Source organism: Rhagoletis zephyria, unplaced genomic scaffold (assembly GCF_001687245.7).
Source record: "Rhagoletis zephyria isolate East Lansing unplaced genomic scaffold, Rhagoletis_zephyria_1.1 Rzeph_scaffold_00778, whole genome shotgun sequence".
Taxonomy (NCBI): Eukaryota; Metazoa; Arthropoda; class Insecta; order Diptera; family Tephritidae; genus Rhagoletis; species Rhagoletis zephyria.
In genome coordinates, this window is record NW_016157862.1 from 1 (window position 1) to 17,098 (window position 17,098).

Below are 17,098 nucleotides of genomic sequence, written 5' to 3' on the forward strand. Positions count from 1 at the left end.
AGCAAAAGCTGACCGTCCCTTTAAAGGGACCTTATGCACTAATGGGTTATTGTATATGTAAGTACTTTTTACAAAACACTTTCGATCCACAATTTCAAGACTGGAATGTTAGAGTAAACAGCTGGACTGTCTTTGTTGCCACAACCATAACCCCAGGACACAACACCGAGCAACTTGTTGTCAGCAACCAAAGGACTTCCAGGCAATTCACCACAAGCTTCGTTCGCAGCCAAACCGCAGAACTGTGAATTGTAAAGATCGCCGTCTTCGTATTTGTAGCCTTGAGTAACGCATACCTTGGCGCTGGTGATAGTTTCAGATACTTGTACCACTGCATTGCTTTCATCCCAACTGACGAGTACACCACTTGAAGGTAAGCTGCTTGCCAATCCAAGGTAGCTGCTAACACTTGCGGCTTCGGCCAACTTCACGATAGCGATGTCATTCTCATTGGTTTCAATATCGTAGGCGCTATCATATCTAGATTTAGCGATTTTAATGGTCTGAGCATCATTATTGACACCAACGACAAATTGGCTAACATCGTGACAAGGACCTTGGAATTAATTAAACCGCCACCACAGACGATGGTTCCATCGGCTAGCTGTAAGCTTGCGAGGTACGGGTGAGCGCTAATAGAGGAAGCTGAACCACCTACAGTTCCATCAGCTTGGGCGCCTGTAGCCGCAACCAAGAGCAATAAAGTGCAAACGAATTTGTTGGCCATTTTGGTAGTTGTCGTAAGAAATGCTCAGTGCGAAACTTTCAACTGTGCCTTACTTGAGTTTTTGCGCCCTTATATACTGTTTTTCTTTAATCCACGACCGTCACAAACTGAATATGCTCGTTGTAGTTAACACCTGAAAAAACAGCCACGAAGCAAAAAGTTTGCTAAGTAATTCGATAATTTTATTATAGTATAAGTCAAGAAGAAACTTTTCTTGTTATTTGAACAACTGTATGTGTATATTTAGATAGATCGTGTGATTGGTAACAAAATTTGCCGTCTTGAAACAAATATGTAAATACGTACTTAATGTGATACATAAACCTTATATTACGTATGCTATAAATAAATNAAACTTTTCTTGTTATTTGAACAACTGTATGTGTATATTTAGATAGATCGTGTGATTGGTAACAAAATTTGCCGTCTTGAAACAAATATGTAAATACGTACTTAATGTGATACATAAACCTTATATTACGTATGCTATAAATAAATAAGTAAAGAAGTATAAGTTCAGGCGAAACCGAACTTTATATACCCGGCGCAGGTACCAATATCGACATTTCAACTTTCTCTAAATTGTCTTTGCATGATAAGCAGTGGTGTTTTCCCCGATTTCAAACGTTTTCGATAATATGCTGAGCTGGACTTAATGAAATAATTGAAACAAGTTTGGTAGAAATCGATAAAGCGGTTACCCAGATACACCTTTTTAGTCCCAAAGCGAACGGTGCCACGCCCAATTCGAAAACAGTCTATAACAGTGTTATTTATTGTTATGAGATTGTTGTAACTATTAACTTGGAGTAAATAAGGGATCTCTCTGGTTAATTAAAAAGCAAATATGTGTTTTTGTTGATTTAAAGATTTTTCCAACTGATATAGTGCAATGGCCTTTAAATCGGTAAGTTCTCCTTTGGTGATATTTACGTATGTATTTGAACATAGTCGTTCTAATGTATTGTTTGCATGTTTTCAGAAGCAAAATGGTGAACAAGGCTTGCATCGTAGGCTGTCCATTAATAATAAAGTTGGCCGAGATTCTCCGATTTGTGGCGTGCGCCTTGGTGTTATTGTTGTTATGCTGTCTATGTGGGGCTACTTTATGCGCATTCTCTGCATTGGGATAATAGTTGAAAGTGATCTTAGTTACTTCACACCTTTTGTGCTTAAATGATCATTTGGCTGTATCTGAATGGGACGGTTATTCGCTGAACTTAATCAACGAAAGGTACACTAAGGAGAAAAAATGTTAGAATTAAAAAAAAAACGTGCTAAATTAAAAAAAAAACACGCATATGAGTGAAAATCTCTCAAGTGGGCCACCGAAAATTGGATGGTCAAGATTTTTTCGCACAAATCACTTTATTCGGTTAGCAACCATAAAAAAACATAATAACATTTAATCTCGACTAGACAAGGGGCGTGGCACCCCCCATACAAACGGAATTTTTCATACTGCATTTCTCAGCAAATATTTTTGGTAGATTACTGTAACTAGGCGTGGAGATATATACAATCATTATCTGAGGGCTGCCACCTGTTAAAAAAATCAAATTTAACTTCAATTAAGGGAGTTATTTATTTGAAAATTTTATTAAATAAATGGATGTCAAGAGGCCAAAATGGTTGCCACCTGTTTGAATAGTCAAATTTAAATTAATTATACGCAAGCTATCTGAAGAATTATAACATATGGTTGTCACAGGAAATATTGTTAAGAAACCTTTAGTTTGAAAGTTTTGAATAATATTGAAGCCTTTAACAAGGGTTGCCAAATGTTTTAAAATTAAATTCAATTAGTTTAAATGAAATATGCCAGCAGACCCGGGCGAACTTCGTCCCGCCCAAAATTAATTTTTTTATTTAAACATTTTGTTCCAACATTTTCACCAACAATTCACATTTACCATTTCCATTGGCTAAGATTATGGTTCCATGGTCTTTTGTCGCCTTAAATAACATAACGAAAGTGTTATGTTCGTGAAGAAGTACTTGAAATTCTCTAATTGTGCAGCCTTTCATAGAACCGTTAATCTCATAAGGAAATAAATTTGAAGAACATTTCCTCTTCACTCCCTGGCGACAACAATGATCCGGGGTCCCATAGTGAATCTATCCTTGGCAATTTCAACGTGGATGCGTATAATTCTTCTACAGAAATCCAATATAAATAGACTTATTTCAGACGAAATACCTTAAAGGTAAGTTTCACGAAAGCAATTTAAGTGAAAACTTATTTTTGTTACTTGAATTTATTACAGTAAAAGGCGCGACATGGATCTGGCGGTTGCTTTATCGGTGGTGATTTGAGATTTACCCCTGTACAACTCAACCATGGTGTCTCCGAATGAAGCTTTAATGCATAATAATACTGGCATATCACATCCATTGATTTTGGGCGATAAATTCAAGCAAACATCAGAGTGTAAGTACTAGGAATGTTAATCCCGGGATACCGGGATCCCGTAATAGTAAATTTTAAACAAAAACATCAATTCGCGAAATCATGGGCCAAATATAGTAAAATTGCGTTTTTAGTTTTTCACTCTGACGTCAGTAATTCAAAAATGATTAAAAAAATTCAGTGAAATGTGCTTAGAGAAGAAGTATGGGTATTAAGGGGAAATCCTATAGAATTTAAACAGATTTAAGTTTTTAGTTCAGAAGGACTGGTAAGTATTGAAAATTTCAATTTAAAATTGTATCATGGATATTTCGCAATATTTCTTTATGAAAAAATTAAAATTTAAGGACTTATATAAACTCGATAACATTTTCGAATTACCTACTCGTCCTTGTGAATCCAAAACATTTTAAACTTTTTAAATTCTAAAGAAATTTCCTCTTGCATGTGGTACCCAAATTTTTATTCTACATTGCATTGAATTTTTTAAATAATCTTTGCAATAACAATAAAGACATATCCAAATTAGAAAAAATGTGTTACATATTTACATTTTCGTCGCAATACAATGCCATTTCCCATACAAAATGTATGTGCATACCCGGGCATGCTGCTGTTGACATACGTATAATTTTTCTGCTGTTGACATAAGGATTAAAGAAACGGGTTGTGTCTGTAAAACTGTCATATGGCGCCGGAAAAAAAACAATTCATTTTATTTGACACAATCTAATGTACGTACATACATTTCACTCATTTACTTCAACAGTAAGTCTGCGCACATCATTTTTTTTTAAATATTCACTATATATTGAGAGTTAAAATTTGTTTGTTATTTTTTTATAAAAAAAAAAAATTATCATGCTTAAAATAAAATCATATAAACTGTGTTTTCAAACTTCATACAAAACAAAGGAAAATTTAACGACTTTTTAATCAGATTAAAAGAAAATAAACAAAAGTGGTAAACAATCTCGCTTTGAAATGGGGGAGCTATTGATTATACCGATACTGCACATACGTAAATATATCACTGATCACCAGAAATGTGTACATAGTTACGCAGTAATTTTTTTTTAATTTCCAATGTTCTTCATTTTAAATATTTTTCGTTAAGTTTTATTTAAGTATGTCTTATATTCCATAAACCATTTAAATTCAAATTCCTGACTTTGCTGCAAACTTGATAGAACTGTAAAACGGTTTTCAAATTTCAAACTTTCTAATCAGTTTTTTATAAATATTTCGAGTATTCAGTTTTGTAGCCCATCAAATTTTGGTGCAGTAAAGTGTAACCTTGCATCTTAAACGAAAATAATTAAATGGGAGATCACCTTCAAGAGCGTGCGTAAAAAGAGTCATGAAAAATTAGCGCGATAAATTGTATTAAAATTTAGTGGGCTCTAGAACTGCATACTTATAAATCCTTGTTTTCACTATGTCAAATTCAATGACATTTATCATCAACTAAATGAAAACACAATTGGGTTATTCACACTTGTCAGGTTATCGGATTATCTGGTTAAAAATTATTATTCTGTAGTGTATGTTATTGTTGTAAACTGAATAAAAAATATAACCACATAACCAGAAAACATGATAACTAGGCAAGTGTGAACAACCCAATTGTCAAATGGGATTAAAAAACGGTGTAGCGATTGATTTACATTCAGTCGTGTACATGCGCTGCTATACCAGCTACAATGCTGGTTCTTGGCCCATAATATCATCGGCGAATAAAAGAGATAAACTTGTATCAAAATATGGCGACAAATTTTGGCGCCAAAATATGACATAGCGAAACCCAGTTCTAACTTCGATTTAAAGTATTGAAGTTTTTATAACAGTTTCTAGAATTCTACTAAATTTCCAAAACAGTTAGAAACGTGAATAATACTTATAGGCCATTCTTAAATAAAAAAATTAACTAAAACTATTTAGCACAAAAAACCACTGTGAATATTCAAAATTCCTTATTAGATGCCGGAGAGTCTATATATTACATTTCAATACATCTAATACAATTTAACGCTAAGTTATCACAAATAAGCACTCAATATATCACCGTTTCTTCATTTTTTCACACACCTTAGTTTAGATTTTTAATTATAAGTATCACAGAAATACCCATTATACGTAAACCATATATGTAAAATATTTTTAAGAATAACGGTTTTAGAAAATGAAGGATTAACTGACACTTTATGTTCCTAATTTTAAACCACAGTTTGCCTCAAAAAGTAAATTAGTGCAAAACAAATAGCTCCTTAATCATAAAATTAGGTATTTTTTAGTTACACAATTGTATGCGTACTTATTCAATTACAGTATTTAAAGAAACGGCTCTCTGCTATACTTCTTGGAACCAGCTCAACCACCAACCACCAACTAACCACATTTGTTCTAGCCCGGAGGTGACCCTTTTTGAACTATCTAGGAACTGTTTTTATATGAACTATCTCAGAACCATCTAAGCCAGAGTCAGATCAGAACAAGTTCAAAAATTCTGCAGAGGGCGACAATTGTCACTTCGTAGGACAACGCCATATTAAAAAAAAAAATTGAAAGCATTGAGTTGGGATAGATGAAGAACTAGTACCGTCCAGCTCGGCGCAACTTCTGAACCAGTTTGATTTGCTGCAGGGGACTGTCTCATAAATGCCAACCACCACATTCATGCAGCTGTCTAAATCCGCAACACATTAGACCGGTTCTAAAAACTTAATATTTTTTTCAAAATCACTTGCGTGTTACGCCATGGATTGTACCATGATCATTCCTATTATGTCTTGTAGCTCACTTCTTCTCTGCCTGAGAAGAAATTTCGCCACCACTCTGTGTCGCCTTTTCAGGAAATACTTGCTTGTTTTGCAGGTGCCAGTATTGCACCAAAGGTTCACTGATGTTCCCGCTATGCTTGGCTCTATAATTGGTTCCGGTACAATTAAACGGCAGTTCGGCAACTCATAAGTTCAATATTTTGTTTCTTATCTGCTAATTAAATGATTAAAATAGTTGCGCGCACAGCAATCTATTCATTAAAAGGTTAATCAAACAGTGAATTTCACTTGATACTTATTACAAAAAGGATAAGGGCCGTTTTCTCAAGTAACCTTTAACTTTAAAGCTCACTGTATATTTAAAGGTTGCAATAAAATTTATACTATCCTGATTTAAATTGGCTTACAACCAAGAGACATACGCACGTCAAAAACTGATATGTACTAGAAATGCTCTTATAAATTTTAATTTGACCTTTAAATATAAAGTAAGCTATTAAGTTAAGGGTTGCTTGAGAAAACGCCGCTAAAACGATTTGATTTGGTCAAGAGTTCGCAGAATTCTGCCACAGCACTCAAAGCACCGAAATTACCATTATAATTACGTGCATACTCATGAATGTTTGTTATCGCAATTCACTCTACTTATGGCGTTTTCTTTTCTCGAAATAATGTTGCATTTATTGTGCCCTGCGCCAGGGCTGTCAAGCTCATATATTAGGAGTGTTCGCTATGCAACTGCCAGTAAAAGTTAGCCAGTAACAAAATTCAGAGAATAAGGTACCTTACTCTCCCAAAGTGAGAGACTTACTAAGTTTTGCGCGAACAGGAATTAGCAAACATTTGCAAGCTTCACTGCCAGCTGGCGTCCACGGTTGCATTTCGAGCATAATAAATTTTTTAAACAATTTCAGGTGGAATTGAAAAGAGCACCTATACGTATATTTATTCTTATTCTGACTTTATTCTTGAAGTCACTGTCGGATTTCTTATATCGACAGCGGTGTCGAGGGCGTTCCGATTACGAATACAACTTTTTCAGCCGGANACGGTTGCATTTCGAGCATAATAAATTTTTTAAACAATTTCAGGTGGAATTGAAAAGAGCACCTATACGTATATTTATTCTTATTCTGACTTTATTCTTGAAGTCACTGTCGGATTTCTTATATCGACAGCGGTGTCGAGGGCGTTCCGATTACGAATACAACTTTTTCAGCCGGATACCTTTCAAATGTTTGGAATTAATTAAATTAATTGAATAAACAAATATTTCATACTTCTTTCATTAGTAAATCGCAACAAGATTGTTCATTTTTAAATTTAACGAACTTGTTGATTCAAATTAATGTTGACAAAAATGCAACCTTGTGCCACAATCTTGCTTGCAAATTCTTACAGGCAAAAATTTTCCCACCACGAATTTGCAACTTCCCCTCCAAATGAAGTGTCAAAATTGTGCTCTCTCTTTGCAAGATTTACTGGGTACAACTTGTAAAAATTTTTTGCATAGCGAACACTCCTATTATTGAGTGGTTCACGTGAATATTGCGTGCTTTTTCTTTAATATGTTGCACTCTGAGAAAACAACAGCCATTAGTGAAATTTACGCATAAACATGCATCGAGATTAAGTATGTAGTTAGTGGAAGTTTCCCCACGTAGGCATATTATAGTCAGTGATCGGACTTAAAAAAAATTTGTGTGGTAGAATCTGGAAAAAAATGTGGTAGATTTCAAAAAAATGTGGTAGATCTCAGGTTTTGGATCAAACTTTGTAAAAAAATTAAAAACAATCTGCAAGGTTACACCTAAATTGCGAACATTTTAATTAGAATCTAAAAAATAATAATTTTAGTATAATAAAGTGCAAGGTTGAAGTTGCTAAAAATTGCATTGAGTTTTGGCAATTTTTTTCCTTGACAGTGTAAAGCAGTTCCTTCCATATCAAGATATTTTTCGATCATATTTTGAAAGATTTCTACAACCTTGCGGAGTGCTGCCAGCTTTTCTTTTTATCACATCACGATGTAGCGAACAAATGTGGCACGTTCAAGCAACCGCTACTTGGGATTTGCCGATTTTGACAATTCTCAGGGAAAAGTAAACAACGCTTTAGAAGCTTTAGATGCACTGAAATTTGCTAATACTTTCACAAAAATTGCCGTTTTTTAACATTTTCGCTATTAATTCCTTTTATAAATCATATATTTTGCAATTTAACACGATAAAACCACGTTTCCTGCGGAAAAATTGAATATTGAGAAAATTTACTATTTTACGGTTTATTTTATTCTCCCTTCTGGCTGTTGTTAGTGTTTAGTGTTGAACAATTTTTGCTCTTAAAATTAAGAAAATTGTGTCCAGAAAAAATAAAACTACTGAAAAACGCTAATGGGCCGTATGAATAAAAACTAAGCAATTGCTTTTTCTTAAAATTTCATACCTTTTACTTCAATTTTGTTTGAATAAATTGAGTAAATGAACTGAAATTTTAAGAAAAAGCAATTGCTTATTTTTATTCATACGGCCCAATATGTGGTACATTTCAGACCTTGTGTGGTAGATGTGGTAGATGCTCAAAAAAGTGGCAGATCTACCACAATGTGGTAGAAGTCCGATCACTGTCTATAGTTCAAGCCCACTTAAGTAGGTATATTAGGGTGGTCCAAAAATGCAACCGGAAAAAAAATATATCCCTATTTTTTTTTTTTTACTTTGAGCGCTCAAAGCACTCATGTATTTTATATGGGGAAAAAACAACATATCGTAGAAATGGTTTAGAATTCTTGAAAATCAATATCGATCGAAAAAATCTGTTTCTCTTCAACAGATTCCCAATAATAATAACAAACTGTTTATTTAACCATTTTTTCATAGGAACTATATTTTATAAGTCCGCCAAAAACTTCAGAAAACGCAGTGGACGAATAAAAAATCTTTAGTAATAAACAATAATATTGATTTTCTAGAATTCTATACCATTTATACGAAAAGCTGTTTTTCTCACATAAAATACATGGAAAACTTTGAGCGCCTTGAGCGATCTCTGAATCTTTTTTGATTTCAAAATACAAAAAAATTGGGATATATTTTTTCCGATATAGAACAACCCTAGGGCACTCCCTAAATTAAAATTCCGACTTTACTTGTTTGGACCACCCTAATGTACATACACAAACGTCGAAACCAATTTTATACCAAGACGAATTTAATAAGGGTGGTGTTGGCCATATGTAAGTAAAACATGTATACGCACAAGGACAGTATGAATTACCACAAACACACCATTTTGACGTTATGCTTTCCACGACGAAAAATTCAGCTGCCGCCCAAACACCACCTTATTGAAATCGCCTTGTTTTATAAATTTTTTTTTGTCACTAAACTAGATAAGGCTTCTTGCGTGATCGTCTTGCAATGAGCTGACAGAAATATGTTGGATTAAACCATTTCCAATTAAGTCGTTAGATTCCAGCAGACGAAGGGAGACTAGCAAAAAAAAAACAAGTTCTGGGGAGAGACCTTAAGATTTACGCCCACTCCGAACGGCAATTGTAGTTGAGCTTGAATGCGAAATCATGCATGTATGTACTATGATTATGCATGTATGTACTTAGATTATTATCCATGGGTCACGGAAGAAGGTTTAAGAACTCGCTGAAGTCAGCAGCGGCCGCTCAGCAGTAGGTGCCGTTATATAGAGGCGTTTGTCTTTTGCTGGGCTTACTATTTGTTACGTAAGTGGACAACACAATGCAAATACGAAATGACCTCCCCAAATGTCGAAGCACCAAGATGTAGGGAACGCTTCTCTGCAATTATAAATTCATACATACATCGCGCATTTGTCAAGGAAGAAATTAAACTAATGTATGGGAGGGAAGCTTACGACCCTCCACTCAGCCAAGACGAGTCGTTTGCGAAGAATAATAACAAAGCGCCAGGAATCGACGTAATACCGACCGAGCTGCTCAAACTGGACAGGCCATTCTATCAAATATTGAGCGTAAATAGGTCTTGTGTGCGGGCGACAAGTACAGCAGGACATTCTGTACGAAAGTCAGAAGCCTTTCATGAACCACCTGATTGGACTATAGCATTGTGGCTGCAGACCTGGAAAATCCACCATTGGCCAGATTTTTACAGTCCGCCAAATGCTAGAGAAGACTTTGGATACGCAAATCGGTGCAACCACTCTTTCGTCGAGTTTAGGACGAGTTTTGACAGCACGAAAGACGATGCAATATCTAAATTTATAAAACGATGCCGCTGTGAATAAGTGGTTAGAGTTGAGCACTACCACTCCGTCCTTAGTCCAGGTAAAATCTAAATTGGAAAAAGTGTTTTCTAACAAAAGTCGCCCTTCGGCAGGCAATGGCAAATATCCGAGTGTATTTCTGCTATGTAAAAGCTTGCAGGGCAGAGGCGGCGTAAAACTGTAGGTTGCTCCATTTGTGTAAAAACATCAGGATGCACGCCACAAATTGTAGGAGAAGCTCGGCCAAACACTTAGCAAAAGTAAAAGCGTCAAATTATTATTATTATGCAAAGTGACGTAGAGCAAAATTTTAAGTTCCGCCCGAATTTTGAACAACTACTCTGTACCGGTTGGCAGACAATACCGGTCATGTACCAAAGAGGCCCAAAACCTCTAGACTAACCAGCCCTCCAAATCCTACACGGAATTTGAGGGCTTTCAGCGATTTGGCCAAGGATCATTTGATCCCGGCAGTAATGGACAGGGGCATCCGGAGGGAACCATACCGCCGAGCACTGGAGGTCTGTTCGGTCTCTGCCGGGTGTGTGAGGAGATTCTCCAGAAAATTTCTGGTCCTGCGCTTACTGTTCGCGATGTCGGGCTCTACCAAAGCTGCATCAATATAGTTTCGTGCGTCGACGAAAAGACGGCGCGCCTTTATTAGGAAGTCATTTCCCCTCTTGGGGAGCTGTCGCCCGACGCTGACTAAGTGGCAGTACATAGGGATGAAATTGCTTTGCAAGCCGGTTCCAGGAGAACCATCGAGTCCTCAGGAGATCTTGGAAATCATCAAGATCTTCAACGACGCGCTACTAGCTAGTTTAGGGAGCAGCAGCGTTGTTTCGCCTTAGTGATAAACGAGGAGTCTCTCCCAATCCTCGCAAACCGCAAAGGAGTCATTAGCTATGGCTTTTACTCCATTACCATCATAGCACAAAAAGGGAACGAGGGTAACAGAACCGGGAAGTACAAAGAGTGAACCTGGGGCTGATAATCTTCCCCCTCAAGGGGGCCTTATTTCCGGCACAGAAAACGCCTTGAACAGTCCTGCCCCTGCCCCTGTGCAGCAGGTGCAAGAGTTTCTCGAGGTCCCCTGTGCGGTGGTGGAATCAGACTCTGCAGAGGAAATAGAGAGTGAGACTCAACCTGTTTCCGGTGACGGGTCTGTTTTTACCGGTGGACGAATGATTTCTGACAGCGGAATCAGAGGACGCCGCCGACACCATTGTCGAAGCGTTCGATGGGAGACCGGCAGAAGTGATGGAAAGGGACGGATCATTTAAATCTGTTCATGAAGGTTCTACAAATAAACCTTCACCATTCAAAAGCAGCATATGTAGGTAGTTTTTGTTCAAGAGCCCGGGGTTGTAAGAAACAGGGTTTGCGGACTCAACTCTGACGTTAACCGCGTAATGTCGGCCCCAGTGGAAGAAATGTATCTCGTATAACTTACTCACATAGTTCAGTGGAAGGATACGGTAAGAATCACGGTGGAGAGCCAATCCGCTAATCACTGGCCGATCTCGAGCTACATGGCCTACGATCCCCAAACATTAAAGAAAAAATTGTTAAGAGTTCATTACACCTTGTTTTGGGCCAAAAATATATAAAGAATCAAAAATTTTACCTTTGAAGGTCACATTGAATAACAAATTACCTTGACCTTCAAAATGCCCTTCAAAAGCTTCAGTTTTTATTTTTTGTCCTTTTTACCTAAGAACAGCACGTAAAGAATTCATTAGAAGTTATAGCACTATTTCGGAGATCACCACATCTCCTCATCAGACTTCTTTTATCTAGACTTCAGCAGGGAAGTCTGATGAGGAGATGTGGTGATCTCCGAAATAGTGCTATAACTTCTACCGCTTAGACTTTGTTGCTTTTTCAATTTTTCTTAATAAACAATCGTGGTACAAAGCTCAATAAAAATATTAAAAATAAAATGTTAACAAGCCACAATAACATTGACAAATACATAGTTTAGGAAGAGCCTGCCTGAAACTATACAAAAAAGCAAATAAGCAAATGGATGTATAGAATTGACAACAACAACCACGCTGTCGAGTTTAAATAGCGGCAAATCAGCTGCACTTGATAGTAGTTGGTTGAATAAGGAAAATGAATTAGCAACAAGAGTTTACGGGATGTACATAGCTCAGTGGTTANAAAAGAAGTCTGATGAGGAGATGTGGTGATCTCCGAAATAGTGCTATAACTTCTACCGCTTAGACTTTGTTGCTTTTTCAATTCTTCCTAATAAACAATCGTGGTACAAAGCTCAATAAAAATATTAAAAATACTTAATAAATTAAATTAAACAAAAAAGTGAAAAAATATAATAGAATCAAATAAAATAAAAAATAAAAATAACAGTTAAATAAAAAAATAAAAAACTCAATGAAAAACAAATAAAAAAATAAAAAAAAATAAAACAAAATAAATTATAAAAAATATCAATTAAAAAAAAGTAAATAAATGAAAAAATAATAAAAATAAAAATACCCATAAAACTGAAGTATAAAGAAATAAAATAAAGTGATAACCCTAAGGAAGAGAAATAAAAAAATTTAAATCAATAAAAACTAAAGTGCAAATATAAAAACTTAAATAAAAAGATTTAAATAAAAATTAAATTAAATAAGGAAAATAGTATAACACAAAAGAAAAACTAAAATAAAATATAATAAAGTTAGAAAATTTAAATAAATAAAATGAAATAAAACTATATAAAACTGCGTAAAAAATGGAAAATCAAATAGAACTAAATAAAATAAAATTAAAAAAAAAACGAAGTAAAACAATTAAAAAGTCAAAGTTCGGGCGAAGTCCATCATTAAATACCCGGCGCACGAGTTAAATATATATAGATCCGTTACATGGTAAGCAGCGGTGGTTTTACCCCTATTTATATAACTTTATTGTTTAAAAGGCTAAACTTTACATTACATAAAAAATATTGCTAATTATACTACAGTCAAATCTTGATAAAACCAACCTTGATAAAACGAAAAACTCAATATGGCAAAATTTTTATTGAGTCCCCTGAAAACCGCCGCTGTTAAACTATGTTCAAACAGGCACCTAATTGGCAATTAAGAACCTTTTCACCAATTTAAGCCTTAATTGTTACCCAATTTATCATACAAAAATTCAATTTATTAATTGCCAATTTATTAAACAAAAATTCAATTTATTAATTGCCAATTAATTATTTTTATTATTATATATATTTTATTAATTATTTATTTTATTAATTATTATTTTTGTGATTTTTTTCTCGTATAAAGAGATATATTCAAAGAATTTGGCCGAGCTGGAAAAACCCAGTCGATAATAGAAAGACTTAAATAAATATTTCTCTACATGTATACATCGTTCAGTACTTTTTAAATTAGAAACACAAACCGGTTGAAACTGGCTGTAACTGGTTCAAAACTACTAACGTAAAAATCCATTCGTTGTCGGCGTTTGTCATATCAACATTCGTTGTCGGCGTTTGTCATATCACTCTGCAGAGATTAAATTGCTAAATTCATTAATTTTTTACTCAAAGATAGCGTTGGACATACATACAAAAGTGTGAAGTGATTTTTATTTTGCAATGATAACTACTAGTACCTCCTTTATTCGGGCTATAAAAACCTTTGCGAAATTTTATACAACCAACATTCAAGTTTTGAAAATGTTTCGCTTTGTAGCATTATTCGCATTGGTTAGTGTGGCCTGTGGTGGTCTCTTGCCAGATGATTTGGACGGTCGTATTGTGAATGGTGTTGACACCACCATTACAGCACATCCTTATCAGGTGTCCTTGCAAACTACATCTGCTTCACACTTCTGCGGTGGCAGCATCATCAACGAAAACACCATCGTGACCGCTGCTCACTGCCTGCAGTCCTACAGAGCAAGCCAAATTCGCGTACGCCTTGGTTCCACCAACTACAAGTCCGGCGGTGTATTGGTTGCTATCTCCTCCTTCACCTACCATCCTGGCTACAATTCCAAGACTATGGTTAACGATGTTGGTGTTCTGAAATTGGCCACACCAGTTGCTGAGTCGGCGAATATACGCTACGTCAAATTGGCTAAAAAAACACCAGCTACCGGCACTCCAGCTGCAGTCACCGGCTGGGGTACTAAATGTTATCTTACTTGCTTGACTCTTAAAACTGTCCTGCAGGAAGTTGAAGTAGATATTGTGGATGAAAATGTCTGCGCCTCTAGCGAATACAAGTACGGTTCGGAAATTAAGGAGACAATGGTTTGTGCTTACGCACTGAATAAGGATGCTTGTCAAGGTGACTCTGGTGGCCCATTGGTTGCTAACAACGAATTGGTTGGTGTTGTCTCTTGGGGCAGAGGTTGCGCTAGATCGGGATACCCTGGTGTATACGCGGACGTGCCTTCGCTGCGTTCATGGATCCTGGAACAGGCTAATTGAAAATAAATTGAATGTTTTGAGTAAAAACAAAATTAAAAAAAAAGAAATAGAAACAAATAAATAAACTATGTTTCAATCCATGAGCCCGTTATTTAAGAAAGTATGCAACAATTAGAAAACGACAACAACCGTTTAAGAGCGGTCTCTCGATCAAAGTCGTATATAGAACTATATTTTAAATCTAGACTAGAAAGATTTGACATAACAGAAACTTATGGTGTCTTCGTAAAAACTGAATTAGGTAACTTTTCGAGTCAATTAAGCATAGTTCATCTGCTGAAAACGGTACATATCATTCCATGAAGTAAATATTGATTTTGCCACCTTTTGTGCAAATTCATCATTCTTGGATCCTGATCTTTTTTTCCCACTTCGGCGTATATGGTCCCTTTTCCATGGTCGGTAATCATTCGCATCAAATATGGCGCAATTTCATTTTGTCTCAAAAGCGATTCGGAGTCGGAAATCTGTTTATCAGATTCGTTACTTCAGGTACACAAGCATTGGCCACAAAGTCACCGTGCTTGTTTTGGTACTTTGATACTGAAATTTTCCGTAAATCGTCTAAATTTGTGATAGAATTTTTGGACGTTTACGCGCTGCGGCTAGAGCTAAAAATTTTGGAGGCGGCAGATGCCAATCTCGGAGAGGTATACAGTTCTGGTTAGACTCGAAAAAGCTGGCGAACTTAAGAGGAACTGTTGAGACGTCGACCTCAAAACAACTGCGACCAATAAGACCCACTGGAATTCAGAGTTAAGACCAACTACAACCGTCCACGGTATCCAATTTACTCTCGACCAGAAGGACCTTTACAGTTTCATATGTTCTAGTTTTAGTTCAGCCTTTGCTAAACTGCAATAAGTCCTTTCTTCCTAAGAGTAGTTCGCTGTAGTTAAAAAGGTACTCCCGAACTTTCTTTTCTCATTGACACCGACTCGAGGGTGCATTTTATGGCTAATTGATGTGCAAGGAAACTTCCTTTATTATTGCTATAACAAGGAAAAGCAAGATGCAACTGAAATAGAGCTAGATCACTCCCCTATTAGCTTTGAATGCAATGGGGCGAGCTGAAGACCCTAATAGTGAACCGAGTTATTACAAAACTGATTCAAAATTGCCTAAGTGTGCGTAAAGGCTATTTTTTTTATTTACGATGCTCTATTCAAGGGTCTATAGATTATGTATAGTTGACACCTTGCATTTGCTAATTCTGCTTACAATTTACGGTAAGCACCCGCAACACTGGCATAACTATTGATAAAATAGACATTTTAATGCATTCAATAATTATTCTGTCTAGCCTTTTATGGCCTTCCTTCTCCACTATAAAAATGCAGTTCAAAAGCTCATTCCAGCATTAGTAAAGTAGCAGAATGTTACGCTTAACTACGCTTCTTTGTGCATTTTTCAGCACCACTTTTGGTGCATACATGTCGTCCGAACTGGATGGCCGCATCGTAGGTGGCGTTGCTACCACCATCGAGGATCATCCCTATCAAGTATCAATCTCCACCAAATTAGGCGGTCACTTTTGCGGTGGTAGTCTACTCAACGAGAATATTGTCGTTACTGCTGCACACTGTCTGCAAAGTTTTAAGGCTACGAACATGCGCATACGCGCCGGTTCCACTAATAATAAAAAGGGTGGAGAATTAATTAAGGTTGCTGCGCTGAAGTACCATCCCGACTATAATCCAGCAACCATTGAGAATGATGTAGGCATACTGAAATTGGCCACACCATTACAACAAACGGCGAGCATACGCTTTATAGAATTGGCAGAGAAGACACCGCCCACCGGCACACCGGCCATAGTGACGGGTTGGGGTACGAAATGTTTTGCCTACTGCCTGATACCACCCACAGCTTTGCAGGCTGTCGAGCTAGCGATTGTACAAAGCGAGGATTGTGCTTCGAGCACTTACAAGTATGGTGACGTAATCAAAGAGTCGATGGTGTGTGCCTATGCGTTGAAGAAGGACTCATGCCAGGGTGATTCGGGTGGCCCATTGGTGGCTGAGGGCAAGCTAGTTGGTATCGTTTCATGGGGATATGCCTGCGCTAAGAAAGGTTATCCGGGTGTGTACAGTGATGTGGCGTCACTGCGTGATTGGATTTTGAAAGCCATTGACGAAATTTAAAATGTATTTGTGAAAGTGTTCAGAAAGTATAAATAAATAAAAATTAAAATATCTGATTAAAATGAAGTATGTACAAACATATTTGTGTTTTTGTCATTGACGTAAGAAAGGCGCACACAAAAGGTTTTGGATCGATAACTTTGATTAGATAGTCTAGCTTTAATAAAAAATCACTGCGTACATACATGCAAATATAAATATTTATATATATGACTTGTGCTGTGATTTACGGTAAGAGTTTACAATGAATGTAGATTGACCCTTTATCCTCCTGATATCCTGAAATCGGTTAACGTGGTCCAAAGTTATGAGGTAACATGCATACAAAAAAAAAAA

General features: G+C 36.3%; 3 protein-coding genes across 3 annotated transcripts; 2 read left to right on the forward strand and 1 right to left on the reverse strand.

Moving 5' to 3' along the window:
- Positions 1-68: 68 nt before the first annotated feature.
- Positions 69-3,122, reverse strand: LOC108361498 (trypsin-like). The gene is made up of 2 exons (XM_017614126.1): positions 2,980-3,122; positions 69-480 (listed from the first exon to the last, which is right to left on the reverse strand). Exons 1-2 carry the CDS (start codon positions 3,120-3,122, stop codon positions 69-71), a joined length of 555 nt encoding a protein of 184 aa, XP_017469615.1.
- A 10,736-nt stretch (positions 3,123-13,858) lies between these two features.
- LOC108361509 (trypsin-like) lies at positions 13,859-14,675 on the forward strand. Its single transcript, XM_017614138.1, has one exon. The coding sequence runs from the start codon at positions 13,860-13,862 to the stop codon at positions 14,616-14,618; it is 759 nt and encodes a 252-aa protein (XP_017469627.1). The 5' UTR covers position 13,859; the 3' UTR covers positions 14,619-14,675.
- Positions 14,676-15,952: 1,277 nt separating this feature from the next.
- On the forward strand, positions 15,953-16,762 carry LOC108361499 (trypsin-like). The gene is made up of 2 exons (XM_017614127.1): positions 15,953-15,981; positions 16,033-16,762. The coding sequence occupies exons 1-2, from the start codon at positions 15,953-15,955 to the stop codon at positions 16,760-16,762; spliced, it is 759 nt and encodes a 252-aa protein (XP_017469616.1).
- Positions 16,763-17,098: the final 336 nt, after the last annotated feature.